Source organism: Ipomoea nil, unplaced genomic scaffold, assembly GCF_001879475.1.
Source record: "Ipomoea nil cultivar Tokyo-kokei standard unplaced genomic scaffold, Asagao_1.1 scaffold2791, whole genome shotgun sequence".
Lineage (NCBI taxonomy): Eukaryota > Viridiplantae > Streptophyta > Magnoliopsida > Solanales > Convolvulaceae > Ipomoea > Ipomoea nil.
In genome coordinates this window covers 923,560-937,626 of record NW_017619219.1, presented here as the reverse complement: position 1 = coordinate 937,626, position 14,067 = coordinate 923,560, and the positions used below count along the sequence as shown (strand labels likewise).

At 34.3% G+C, this 14,067-nt stretch overlaps 1 protein-coding gene across 1 annotated transcript; it reads right to left on the bottom strand.

The window, feature by feature from the left end:
* Nucleotides 1-12,370: 12,370 nt before the first annotated feature.
* Nucleotides 12,371-13,844, bottom strand: LOC109157594 (zinc finger BED domain-containing protein RICESLEEPER 2-like). Its single transcript, XM_019305449.1, has 4 exons — nt 12,890-13,844; nt 12,732-12,796; nt 12,564-12,636; nt 12,371-12,471 (listed from the first exon to the last, which is right to left on the bottom strand). Exons 1-4 carry the CDS (start codon nt 13,842-13,844, stop codon nt 12,371-12,373), a joined length of 1,194 nt encoding a protein of 397 aa, XP_019160994.1.
* Nucleotides 13,845-14,067: the final 223 nt, after the last annotated feature.

Sequence of the window (14,067 nt, the reverse complement as noted above, 5' to 3'; positions counted from 1 at the left end):
GGAATCATTTTGATCACACATTGAAAATGTTTGAAATGAGAAAGCTCATCTATATAAGAGGAGCAAAACTCCTCTTACAAACATAATTACTTGCACATCAATGTGGGCAAGTATTGAGAAGTCAAAAGGTTCTTATTTAAAAAGCTTTAGCGTTGTCTTCTTATTTTAGTTTTTTATTAATTTATTAATTAATTTATTATTTATTTATTTATTTATTTATTTATTTATTATTAGTGGGGGTTTGGAAAGATTAACCCAAAATGTATGTGTTGTTTTAGTTTTTAACAATTTGAAGCAAATTGCTAAGTTATTAAATAATATTTTGTTTTTTTGATTAAATTTAAAATATTAAACAGACGAATTTCTTAAAATTTTGATGAATTTGCCAAATAATCAAATCACAACAACAACAACAACAACAACAACAACAACAATAATAATAATAATAATAATAATAATAATAATCCAAACAAAACTATATACAAAATAAAATTAAAATTAACAAAAAAAAAAACAAAAAAAAAAAAACAAAAAAAAAACAAAAAACAAAGACGGGCCACAGGCTCCCTTTGTAAATGAGGTGGGTTCATTTTCATCCCAAATTGAAAATGTTTGAAAAGATGAGCTCTTGAGCTCCTCTATATTAAGAGATACAAACATAATTGTTTGCCCATCGATGTGGCGAGTATTGAGAAGTCAAAATGTTCTTATTTAAGAAATCTTAGCGTTGTCTTCTTATTTTAGTTTTATTTATTTATTATTTATTATTTATTATTAGGGGTTAGGAAAGATTAACCCAAAATGTATGCGTTGTTTTAGTTTTAGCAGTTTGGAGCAAATTACTTAGTTATTAAATAATATTTTTAGTGCTTTGATTAAAGATAAATTGTTAAAATGGTGAATTTGTCAATAATAATAATAATAATAATAATAATAATAATAATAATAATAATAATAATAATAATAATAATAATAATAATAATAATAATAATAATAATAATAATCCAAACAAAATGATATACACAATAAAATTAAAATAAAAAAAATTAGAAGAAGACAAAAGGGAGTCACGGGCTCCCTTTGTAAATGATGTGGGATCATTTTGATATCACATTGAAAATGTTTGGAAAGAGGAGCAATGCTCCCCTTACAAACATAATTGTTTGCCCATCAATGTGGGAAGTAACTTGGAGGGTGTGGTTGAGTGTAAGGGACTCATCCATCCTTAACCAAAGGTCAAGAGTTCGATCCTTGGATTTGGGAATAGAGCAGCCTTAAATCTCTAAGCCAGTTGTCCCACCCAAAAGAGGTGCTTACAATTTAGCGAGGGAATTAGTCACTGTGTCCGACGGTGGAAATCCTGGGTTAAAAAAAAAAACCAATGTGGGCAAGTATTGAGAAGTCCAAAGTCTTTTTTTTTTTTTTTGGTTAGAAGTAAAGGAAAATTAAAAATGAAAAGGAAATATTTCAATAATACTATTTTACATAATCAAATAGTAAAGACATATTTTAAAAAATAGTAAAGATAAATTAAAAATGGAACGAAAATATTTCATTAATAATATTCTACATCATCAAATTAAAATGGAACGAAAATTAGGTAAAAATATCATTGCATCTATATTCTAATTATTGACAAATTGATTGGAAATAGAAAAGAATAATTGACTGAAAATGAATCTAATATTACTAATTGATTGAAAATATAAAAAAAAATGAATATTAATAATTGACTGCAAATAAAAAATGATCTATAATTGACTAAAAAAATGGTAAGATCATTGCATTTTAATTAAAAATGGAATGAAAATTAAAAATTGGAGGAAAATATTCCAATAATAATATTCTACATTATCAATAATAAATGCATATTTTAAACAATAGTAAAGGTAAATTAAAATTGGAACGGAAATATTTCAATAATAATATCTACATTTTCAATTAAAAATGGAACGAAAGTTAGGTAAAAATATCACTGCATTTGATATTCTAATTGACTGAAAATAAAAAAAAAAAAAGAATAATTGACTGAAAATGAATCTGATATTACGAATTGACTGAAAATATAAAAGGATAATTAATTGCGTGATATTTTACCATTATATATTTTCACCCAAGTAACCCGTCCTGATGGAGAAGATGTTAGCTTTAGACGAAGATGAACAAGATTGTGTTGTCACTACCAATGTCGTCTACAAAGAGGTTTCAATAATGTGTAAATATAATCGGTGATATTATTTTTTTTTTAAATGAAAAAATTGCTATATATCTAGACAAAAAAATATATCTTCCATACAAATGAATAAGGATAACAATTCATTTCTATAACTGAGTTGTTAGAGAACGAGCACATTTGCCTAATGTATAAAAATACTAAACAACGATAAATAAAATCTTCAAAATTATAGAACCGCATCCGTACATCTAGACATTAGCTATTAATTTGAGCAATTATTTACACAAATTCAAGCAATGATAACATCAAAATATATAAACGATTCAAATCATATCTTTAATTGCATTATATAATTCTTATATAATATTTGATGTTCTAATTTAAATAATTATATATCGATTCATATATTCTTAATATATTACAACAAATCCATTCCGTGCATCGCACGGGTGCAAATACTAGTAACTAAATAACAAAAAAATTGTTTAATGTATAACATACATACAACATCTATCAATTATAATTATATTAAACACAAATTTGGAGATTTCATGAGAGAATTCCTACCTTCCATCTCTCGTCTCTATCTCTCACTATCTCTCGTCTCTCTCTCTCTCTCACTATAGTTGCATTTCCAGAAAACTGATCTACACTCTTGTTGTAGTAGAGATCTGGAATGCATACCTATCTAAAGCTTGGCTAGGGGCGAAGATCAAGCAGGTTAAGTAGTTTTTCATCTCTTGCATGGTAATTTTAATTAATTCATCCTTAGTATAATATGTACTAATTTCTGTAATATACGCTTAAAATTTCCGAGTCTTGTTATATTACCTTGGTTCAAGTTATGATATTACATGGTAATGTAATAATATTACCTCAAAGCTAATGTGATCGTAATGTTTATATAATGTGATTATCCCTATTTTCTTAAATAATCTTAAATTACCTTGAATTATTCCAACTTTGCACTTGTTAACTAATTCTTATCCTTATCTTTATATAATAATAATAATAATAATAATAATAATAATAATAATAATGTTAATAATGTTTATATAATCAAATATACTCTTGTTAGTGTAGTGATACAGTCATACGGATACTCCACTATGCGAATGTTATGCCTTTCAAAAGACGAGTAAGAGGCGACTGACTGTGTGTGCGTATATTTATATATTTATTTTTTTTTTAATATTTAAGCGTTGATATACATTTATATCTACTATATTAATAAGAGCCCAAGAGAGTTAGGCCTATAATGGGTAAAAAAAATGGCGGTCAAATTTTTTAATCAAATGAATGGCTCAGATTGATCAGATTTTAATTTTTTCTTAAGATTTTCTAATTTATCCTTAATGAATGTGATTTTCCGTTAAATATTATCTTTTTCGTTAATTTCTGTTAGTTCACCGTTAACTTACTCATTGATTTTAATAAGAATTTAAAGGTCTTAGGTTCGAACCTCATCCCAATCAAAGTTGGCATAATTAGTACTCTATTTTACTCTTATTAAATTAATTAAAAATAATAATTTAGTAGCTACAACAAAAAATAATACATATCATTCTTTGATTTAGAATTATGTGTCTACAATGCCTTTATTCAAAAAAAATTAATCATTATCAATAAATTAAATTATTCATCAATTGATTATATTCACACATTGTCTATTACCTTTTTTGTGCACTATTTTTTTTTAATTAAATATCAAAGTTATAATACAAAATAATGCTATATATTTATTTACCAAGTATTTTATTAATACCATGAAAAAATTAAAAAAATATAATTAATAAAGCTAATCATATTAATTACTTGAAGGATTTGTTGACAAAGAGACTATTCAAATCACACAACAAATTGAAGTGAGAACAACTTCGCAATATCCTTATTTGACAATCAGCAGTTAGCGGTTAGCGTTAGCGGATTACATTAGCGAATTTGACCAGCGAATTATATCAATGGTTGGTAAAAAGATATTTGAAAAAATTAGTTGTTTAGATTAACATGTAAAATGACCTAAGGGTATGATGATATAATAATAATAATAATAATAATAATAATAATAATAATAATAATAATAATAATAATAATAATAATAATAATAATAATAATAATAATAATAATTGTTTTTTTAAAAAAATAAAAAATATAATTAAGTCATATTAACTACTTGGGAGATTTATTGACAAAAAGAATATTCAAATCACACAACAAATTGAAGTGGGAAATTATCTCGCAATGTCCTTGTTTGACAATCAGTAGTTAGCTCTTTAATATTAGTATATACGGAGTATTTAATAATTTATGCCCTAATTTTTATTTTCTCTCCCTTATGTCCTGTATTTGGTTTCAACCATATCTATACAATTATTTTATTGACAACTATAATCAATTTTGACTATATTATCTTGCATTTGTAAACTTAGAATTGCCTATTTAAATACACAAATTTAACATTCAATTATCTATGCATGAACAATTCCAATATAATCTTGCATTGATATACTTTAAAATACTTACTTAAAAAAATATTGGGCATTATCTCAATCGCGCAATGCGCGTAAAAAACTAGTGTATAAATAAATAAAGAGTAAATTACCAAAATGGTCCCTCGACTATAGCGAAAGTACCAAATTGGTCCTCGACTTATTTTTTGACTGTTCAAGTCATCAACTATTCAATTTATAACCGATATGGTCCTCTGTCTGTTTGGGGGTTAACTCGCCATCCACTATAAGGGCATAATAGTCATTTCACTCGCCACTTTGAGGGCATTAAAGATCTTTCATTGACTTTGAAGATAATAATGCTTAAATCCAGAATTATGGAAGTTGATAGTACTAATTCTCGCTATATAGGATGTATGTACATTTATATAAACTAGGCAAGAGAAATTGGCTCAAAGAGATTTCTTTATTTATGTTGTTCTTGTTCTATTTTGCATAGAGAGAGGGGAGAGCATTGTGTATTCTAGAGAGAGAGTAGAGGGGAAGACCCCACCCACCCCCCCCCCCCACTATGAGGGCTTAGAGGCCATTTTATAGGCATAGGGAGGTGGCGGGTTTAACCCGTCTCAGGTTTGACCCGTCACCTTTGACTTCGACCTGTAGACCGAGACCCAAACCGCTTGACCCCGATCTGACTATAAAACAGGAACTCAGACGTATGGAGAATTCAGACTCGGGGTATATATCCTATCAAGAAGCCCCACATTCCGTGCCCTGACGACGAGTTAGCGAGGAAGGATTCGGGCTGGAAAATCTGGTTACACGGTCCGTGACATGCGTCGGTTGCCTCGTTAAAAAACCTTAAGCTAATAAAAAATTCAGTGGGAAAAAATTTAGCTAAGGAAAAAGAGCACAACTCCAAGCGCAGCCTGGTGGACTAAAAAAAGGGGTTGCCCGACCTAGGGGTCGGTTATGCAACACGAGTTGCGAGATCGAGCTTTGCCGATCTAACGATCGGGCTACTGGCTACGACCAAGAGGTCGAACTTAACTGCGATATGATCTAGAGATCTATTTTACTGATCTAGCGATCAGATTGGTGGCACGACCTGAGGGGTCGGATTCTACCGATATGGTGATCGGGGTGCTAGCTATGACTAGGAGGTTGGATTAACTGCGATTGGAAGTTCTAACTTTACCGATTACGGGATTGGATTTACTCATGACCAACGAATTGAGCTCTTGCGCGATAAAGAAATCAGATTGCATCGATCTAGGGATCGACTTGCACCAATCGGGAGATTGGACTTTTAACGCGGTCTAGCGATCATGTATTACCAATCGAGGGATTGGATTTTACTCCCTGTTTGGGGACCTCAACTGATCGTGCGGATCACATACGGGAATGTTCTCCCCGCCTTACTCGAGATAACCGATTATGACTGGCTTGAGCTCTGTCAAACTCTAATCTAAATCACTCGACTGAAAGATCGCTCTTAGCCGATTGCGATTGGCTGGCTTTGACTATTGCACTAATCACTACAAAATGCTCTTTGGAAACCGGGAAAGTCAGTCTACTCAAGAGGCGCCTTGGCGAACGAGCTAAGTTGGTCTACTCGGGAAACACTTTAGCGAAACGAACGAGAAGCGAACGAGCTACTACCAGTGTAGCCCCCCACTCCCTTAGTTGCGAGAATCGTCAACATAAGGGAGTAGATACGATAGTTTCCCAAGTTTGTTTTGCAACTCTAATTGTGATCGGGAAATGACCCAACTAATCTCATGATGCCGATGCATCAGACTATACTCAAGGCAATGACGGTCGATTGGCCCAATTTGTAGGACTTGGAATATTGCCTCTAATATGATAGAGGGCTTGCACACTACCGATCGAGCGATCGAATTTTAAACGTGATCAAGCGATCAAACCTTACCAATCAAAAGATTAGTTTTACTTCGAGCGGAAAGTCCAACCTCGCGGACTTAATTGCTTACCTCGTAGGGCTTAAAGTCGAGATATGATCTCAAGCTGGCTAGGTCAGTGGTGGCAATGCCGACTTGACCGGACTTAGACCAATCTTATCAATCAAGAGAATGGATTTGGTTGGGGTGGAAAGTCCGACCGCGCGGGCTGATACAGTTACCCACTTTTGGGTGGGTCGGGTTATATAACCCGATCACTCTTCTTGGCACAGCAGCCCCCCACTCTTGGAGTAATACGATCGGTTTGGCATCAGGACTCAAAGTTTAGCGATTTTGCGGTCGTAAATCGAAGCCTTGTCCTCATCGGTACAAGACCAGAACTTAAAGTTTATCGACATTGCGGTCGTAGTTCGGAACCTCGTCCTCATCGGTATGGAACCGAAAATTTTAAGTGACATTGCGGTCGGTAAGTCGGAGCCTTGTCCTCATCAGTATGGAATCGAAACTTAAAGTTTATCGACATTGTGGTCGTAGGTCGGAGCCTCGTCCAACTAGTCCTGAGGCAAGGGATAGTACTAATTCCCGCTATGTAGGATGTATGTACATGTATGTAAAGTAGGAAAGAGAAATTCGCTCAAAGAGATTTATTTATTCATGTTGTTCTTGTTCTATTTTGCATAGAGAGAGAGGGGAGAACATTGTGTATTCTAGAGAGAGAGAGTAGAGGGGAAGACCCCCCCCCCCACTATGAGGGCTTAGAGGCCATTTTATAGGCATAGGGAGGTGGCGGGTTTAACCCGTCTCAGGTTTGACCCGTCATCTTTGACTTCGACCTGTAGATCGGGACCCAAACCGCTTGACCCCGACCCGACTATAAAACAGGAACTCAGACGTATAGAGAATTCGGACCTGGGGTATATATATTCTATCAGAAGTTTATTACAGAATTGTGGAAAAAAAAAAAACAAGACTCTTGGTTTTTTGGTGGGGTTTTGCACCAGGGAATCGAAGGCCACATAATCGACAACGCGTATGGTCCGTTGGTGAGAAAGTACAGTCTCAGAGCAGACAACGTTGTGGATGTACGTATCGTTGACATCGCGGGGAGGGTTCTAGACAAAACCGCAATGGGAGAAGACCTATTATTGGCAATCAGGGACGGCGACAGCGGAAGCCTAGACCTGGGCAATCAGGGGCGGCGACGACGGAAGCTTCAGAATTCTACTCGCCTCGAAAACGCAACTAAAATACTCTACAAATTGCAGAAAATCGCTAATAAAATTGATGAGGATCTCCACATCGAAGTGGCCCTCACAGCGGTGAACTCAACCTCCGTCAATGGCAAAAGAACCGTACAAACGGCATACATAACCCTGTTTCTAGGGCAGATCGACATGTTATTCCAACTCCGATCCACAATCTGAGCAGCGGGGGTTGATCTAGATGCATCTCTAACCCCATCTATGACCTCCGATCGTCCATGCAAGGAATCAAACGCCGGAAAAACCTCCCGCGCCGAAGACTGGATCGCGACTTCTAGAGGCCTCCTCCACCAGTTCTGGAGGCGCGCCACCCACCCCCATGACCGCCTCAAAGAGGCAAGGCAGATGACCGGATCAGATTGCCTTGACGCGTAACACCAGCGTCGGAATTTCTGGTCAAAATTGGCAAGAAGTCAAAATCGCCTTTTTTCTCTCTTTTCGCCACAACAACCACATCACTGAAGTTTCTCGTCCAAGGGAAACTACGTCGCAGTCCCCTCCTTAAACATCGTCAATCTCTCCTCACCTTCCTGTGGTCACTGGTCGCCATCCTCACCGCGAAGCTATGCCAATGAAGGGCTAGCCGGTAGCCATCGCAAACGAGTTCTTCTCCTCTGTGGTGGACGGCAGCGGAGGTTTGGAGTTGGCTTTGGCTGAGAATTAGAGTGTAATGGTTTTGCAAAGTGGGAAAGCCAGGGGACGTTGTGATATGATTAGGCAAATGGTGGAGAGGGCTAGGGTAGGAGAGGACGAGAGAGTTGATTAGGAAGAAGAATGAAAGTCCCATTTTCCCTCAAAAGAGACGGCGACTTAACCCCTAAATAGGCGGAGGACCATATCGAACATAAATTAAATACTTGATGACTTAATCGGTCAAAAAATAAGTCGAGGATCAATTTGGTACTTCCGCTATAGTCGAGGGACCATTTTGGTAATTTACTCATAAATACACACACACACACACACACACACACACACACACATACACGAGATAATACCCAATATAGTCCTCGACTATAGTGGTTTTACTCAATTTAGTTCTAAATGACTTTTTTTGCTCAATTTAGTCCTCGACTTTGATGGTTTTACACAATTTAGTCATTTGTTAAAAATTCTGTTAATTGACTGTTAAAAATAGGGTCCTAATGGTAATTTCTTATCCTTCATCCCATTTGGGATGATTCCTTCTTCTTCCCCTTATTAAGCTCCACGCAGAAATGGAGATCTTCATCCCCAAATCAACTTCAACTCTAAATAAATAAATAAGGGGAAGAAGAATGAATTATTTACATTTCTGCGTGGATCATATTAAGGGAAAGAAGAAGGGATCATCCCAAATGGGATGAAGGATGAGAATTACCATTAGGACCCTATTTCTAACAGTCAACTAACATAATTTTTAACAAATGACTAAATTGTGTAAAATCATCAAACTCGATGACTAAATTGAGCACAAAAAGTCATTTAAGACTAAATTGAGTAAAATTACTATAGTCGAAGACTATATTAGGTATTAACTCATATATATATATATATATATATATATATATATATATATATATATATATATATATATATATATATATATATATATATATATATATATATATATAAAATTGATGACATTATAGTAAATTGATCCATTAACCTAAAATATAACCGTTAACCAAACAAGGTAATATTATATCCCATAATCCAAACCAAACACATAAGTAATCTTACATTTCCAAAATCTCACATTACCTTCTTGGAGGTAATTCAAAGATTCTGTGAACCAAACGCCCCTAAGAAATACCTCAGATGACCCAAGTCCTTTATCTTAAAGGCTAAGTGGAGATAGGACTTGACATCCTCAATAAGATAGAGATCGGTGCTAGCAACGATGATATCATCTACATAAACCAAAAGAGCCAAGAATGAGTCATTCGACTTTTTGACAAATAAGGAGGGATCTGCACCAAGCTACTGAAAACCATGATTTAGTATAGATGTAGTCAACTTAGAGTTCCATTGTCTGCTTGCTTGTTTTAGGCCATAGAGAGACCTCATCAATCTGCGCACCATGTTGGGTTTGTCACTATAAAATCCAGGTGGCAACCTCATATATACCTCCTCATCAAGGTCACCATGGAGAAAGGCATAGTTGATGTCTAATTGATGCCAATACCATCCTTTAGCAACAACCACAACATTCAAGTAGTATTCTGATGGTAGTCATCTTTGCAACTGGGGAAAGGTTTCAAGATAATCAATCCTTGGTTGATGAGTGTATCTTTTTAAAAGAGCACGTAAAATGAGAAAATGTCATTGGTTGATGGTAACGATGGCCCAACCACATAGTCGTTTATTTAAATGTGTGCCTTGGTGAAACCCTTCTTGTGATCTTAACTAACAAAAGATCAAAATGACGAGTTTAAATTACTCATAGCTAACTAGTTCAAATAAAAAAAAAACAGAAAAAAAAAGAGACAATAAATATCTTCACTAGGAGTCAAAGTTAAAACCTTGTGCTTACTCAATCCGACCAACTAACAACCATCACCTTTAACTTTGTGAAACGGTGTCTATTGGCTATGTTCTTTGGTGCTACCGTATATACATTGGTTATAAGAGCATCTCCAAAGAAGATGAAAAAAATACCATTTCGGTAAAAAAAAATTGGCGCATTTGGACTCCAACGAACACACCAAAACGACAAATTTTTTGTCATTGGTGAACAATACTGTGCCAAATATGGCATAGTACTGTTCATCCACGCCATTTTTGGTGTAAATTATTTATTCCTATTCTGCCATTACTTTTTTTTTTTTAATTCGTTTTGTATCCTTTATTTGGTTGTATGTATTTAAATATGTTGTTAAATATTTAAACAATTTTATATTATTAAAAATAAATTATATCATTTGAAAGATCTCATCCAGATGAGTTAATACCCATTTTGGTCCCTCGACTATTAGGTAAGCATAATTTAATCCCATACTATTAAAAGTACCAAATTTAGTCCTCTAACATGTAAAATTATACCCAATTTGATCATTCGTTACAATTGTCATCCATCCACCGTTATAGAGAGGGACAAAAACACCCTTTTATCTAATAGTCGAGGGACTAAAATGGGCATTAACTATTATTATCTAATAATCGAGCGACCACAATGGGTATTGTTATTATTATTATTATTATTATTATTATTATTATTATATTGGGACAATGCCTCATGTCACTATATTACTTTCCATTATTTTAAAAACTAAAATGTACCACAAAATACTATGTGTAGTCTTTCAACCATTCTTTTCTCTCTTGGGGCCCACAAAACACCACTATTTCTCAGGAGTTCAAAATGCACTCTTTCTCCTTCTTCTCTATCCTCCAACTCATATTGGACCTAGGGATGACAATTCTACCCGCACCTAATGGATTCCTCGCATCCATCCCCGCCCTACGAGTTTTAAAATACCCGCACAATTTGGGTAATGGGTGCGGGTATGGGGGAATTTTGTATACCCGCGCGAGTATGGGTGCGGGTGGAGGTATCCCCGCCCCGCACCCGCACCCGCACCCGCACCCGCACTTATATATTTTGTTATTAGTATTCATTTATTATATAAGTTTATATATATATATATATATATATATATATATATATATATATATATATATATATTATAATTAAAATGCATAATAAATTAAACTTCTTAGTTTTTTTTTTTTTGTTAATTAAAATTGAATAAGAACAACACAAATAATATTAGGGGTGTGCATCGGACGGTTCGGTTCGGAGTTGGGATTGGCTAAACCGCTCGGATTTCAGTTTGGTGAATGTAAAACCGGTCTTAGCTTTTTATATATTAAATCATTCGGTGTTTTAAGTTTTCGGATTCGGTCGGTTTGGTCGGATATCCGACTATTGTTCGGATTAAGCAAAATAGAAATAAGAATAATAAAACTTTAAAAATTTAAAGTAAATTCAATTAAAAACTAAACCTAAATTCTAAACTAGTGTACACAAGACAAAATGCCTTAATGCCAATACGCCATACAAAAAAACTAAAAACCCCAAAAATGAATGATTTACAGTTTATACTTTACACTTCACAAAAAACTAGAATTACAGATTTACAAATCCACATAGAGATTTGCACAATTCAATAAACCATTCCAGATTTCCAGCATGCAGATCAACAGATATCATACAAAAGCCATCCGGATTCCTGATCACAAAAAGCCATCCTGATTCCTGATCACAAAAAGTCATCCTGATTCCTGAATCTTGATCCTACTCTAAACTGTAAATTTGTAATACCCCTAGTGTTCTAGACTGCTATTCTTCTTCCTGTTAAAACTTAGTGCAATTTAGTAAAGGAAACAAACAACTAAACAAGTAAAAAATAATAAGTCAATAATAATTACTTAACAAATGAGAAAATGAGATTATAAAATTGGCTCAGTAAGCATATTTGTCCATATCAATGTATGGATTAAGGGCAAATTGCTTCAAATCTTCAATATCACCATGAACAATTGAACATTGAGCAACATACCAACTTAATCCTTATTTCAGATCATTGGTGGAAGCTTCACCATTGCCAATTTGCCATAATATATCAAAAACTCAGAAGATAACATTACCAGAATTACAGATTTATAGTAATGCAAAACTGCAAAATGCAACAACTTTACTTACTCTTACAAGTTAGTAAGCTACCAAGCCTTTACAGTCTAAACTGTAAATAGAGCATTACCATTTTACAGTATTTAAGAGCAGTGGTTAGGGGCCAAAAACTCAGCAAGGGAAGCAACTTAAAGTCACCAAGTTTCATTGCCTTAACATCAGAATATAAAGTCAGTTGAATAGTTGAATACAAGATTAAGATATTAATATATCATATAAAGTATAGAGATTGGGGAAGACAATTACAAGAATACTTGGAAGTGTAGAACTACAAGTCCTCACACCTGCACTTCCACCATCAACACTAAATTCTACAATTAAATCAAATAAGTAGAAGATTGTTAGAATTCAATTCAATGAAAAAAAAAATTAAATTGAATGATTGAAATAATACATTATTTTACCTTTCTCAAATCTTTCTAATTCTTCTAGATTTTCTTCAATTGAAATGGGGGTATTTGGCAGCCTAAGCCAATCCTGAGTACATACCAAGGCTTCCACAATTTTAGGAGTTAAAGAACTCCTAAAAGGATCTAAAACCTTCCCAAATGTACTAAAGGCAGATTCTGAGGCAACAATTGAGATAGGTATAGCTAAGATATCCCTAGCAATCTTAGAAAGGATAGGAAACCTTGCAGAATTGACCTTCCACCATCTCAGTATATCAAATGAACCTTCATCTTCAGTTATTGCCTCACTCAAATAATATTCCAACTCAGTTTTTTTCCTCCCACCACTTTCCATTCTTTGTTTCTTAATTTGGGCCTTCAATAGATGTTGTGGCCTCCCAATAGGGGCAGAAACAAACTCAACAATAGGAGTAACAGATGCTACAGAACCAGAACCAGTAGCTGGGACAACAGTAGGGCTATAACTCACAGCATAATCATCATACAATTCATTCAAAGCAGCCAACAATTTCTCAAGGTAATCTTTTCCTTTTTTCTCACCATACATATGAAGTAATTGAGTTGGCATATATTCTAACTTGTCCCTGGGGTCTAAAATGTTTGCAAAGAAAATCATATAATTCATTTTGTCAATATCAACCCAATATTTTTTAAATTTTGCTTCCATGTTAGCCCCCATTAGTTTCACAGCCCCATCAGCTTCCACCATTCCATTCAAGATACAGTATAGATCAGATATTTCAGAGAAAAAGGTGTTAGCTGTCACATATAAGGACCCTGAAATTCTGATAGTCATCTCATAGAAACATTTCAACAGCTTAACCAAGTTGTTCACAGACTCCCAATCTAGAGAAGTAGGAATAAAATCACCCAGATCAGATTTAAAAGAGTTATCACTGTATTCATAGTCATCAAATACTTTCTGGTATATCAAAGCAGATTGTGACATCAAATAGGTGGAATTCCACCTTGTTGGCACATCAAGACATAATGATGTTTTTTGCTCAATTCCACTATACTCTGCCAAATCCCTAAATTTCTTCAACCTAGAAGGAGAGTTTCTGACTTATCTAACAACCCCCCTAACCTTCTTAACGGCACTATCACATTGTTTTAGACCATCTTGTACCACCAAGTTCAGAATATGAGTAATGCATCTCATGTGAAGATAC

What these genes read in the sequence shown, in the direction of transcription:
- LOC109157594 (XM_019305449.1), bottom strand. Translation starts at nt 13,844, where the DNA reads ATGTCACAATCTGCTTTGATATACCAGAAAGTATTTGATGACTATGAA. An exon ending in ATTAGAAAGATTTGAGAAAG is followed by an intron (nt 12,797 to 12,889) that starts GTAAAATAATGT and finishes ATTTAATTGTAG; the next exon opens with AATTTAGTGTTGATGGTGGA. An exon ending in CTACACTTCCAAGTATTCTT is followed by an intron (nt 12,637 to 12,731) that starts GTAATTGTCTTC and finishes TCTGATGTTAAG; the next exon opens with GCAATGAAACTTGGTGACTT.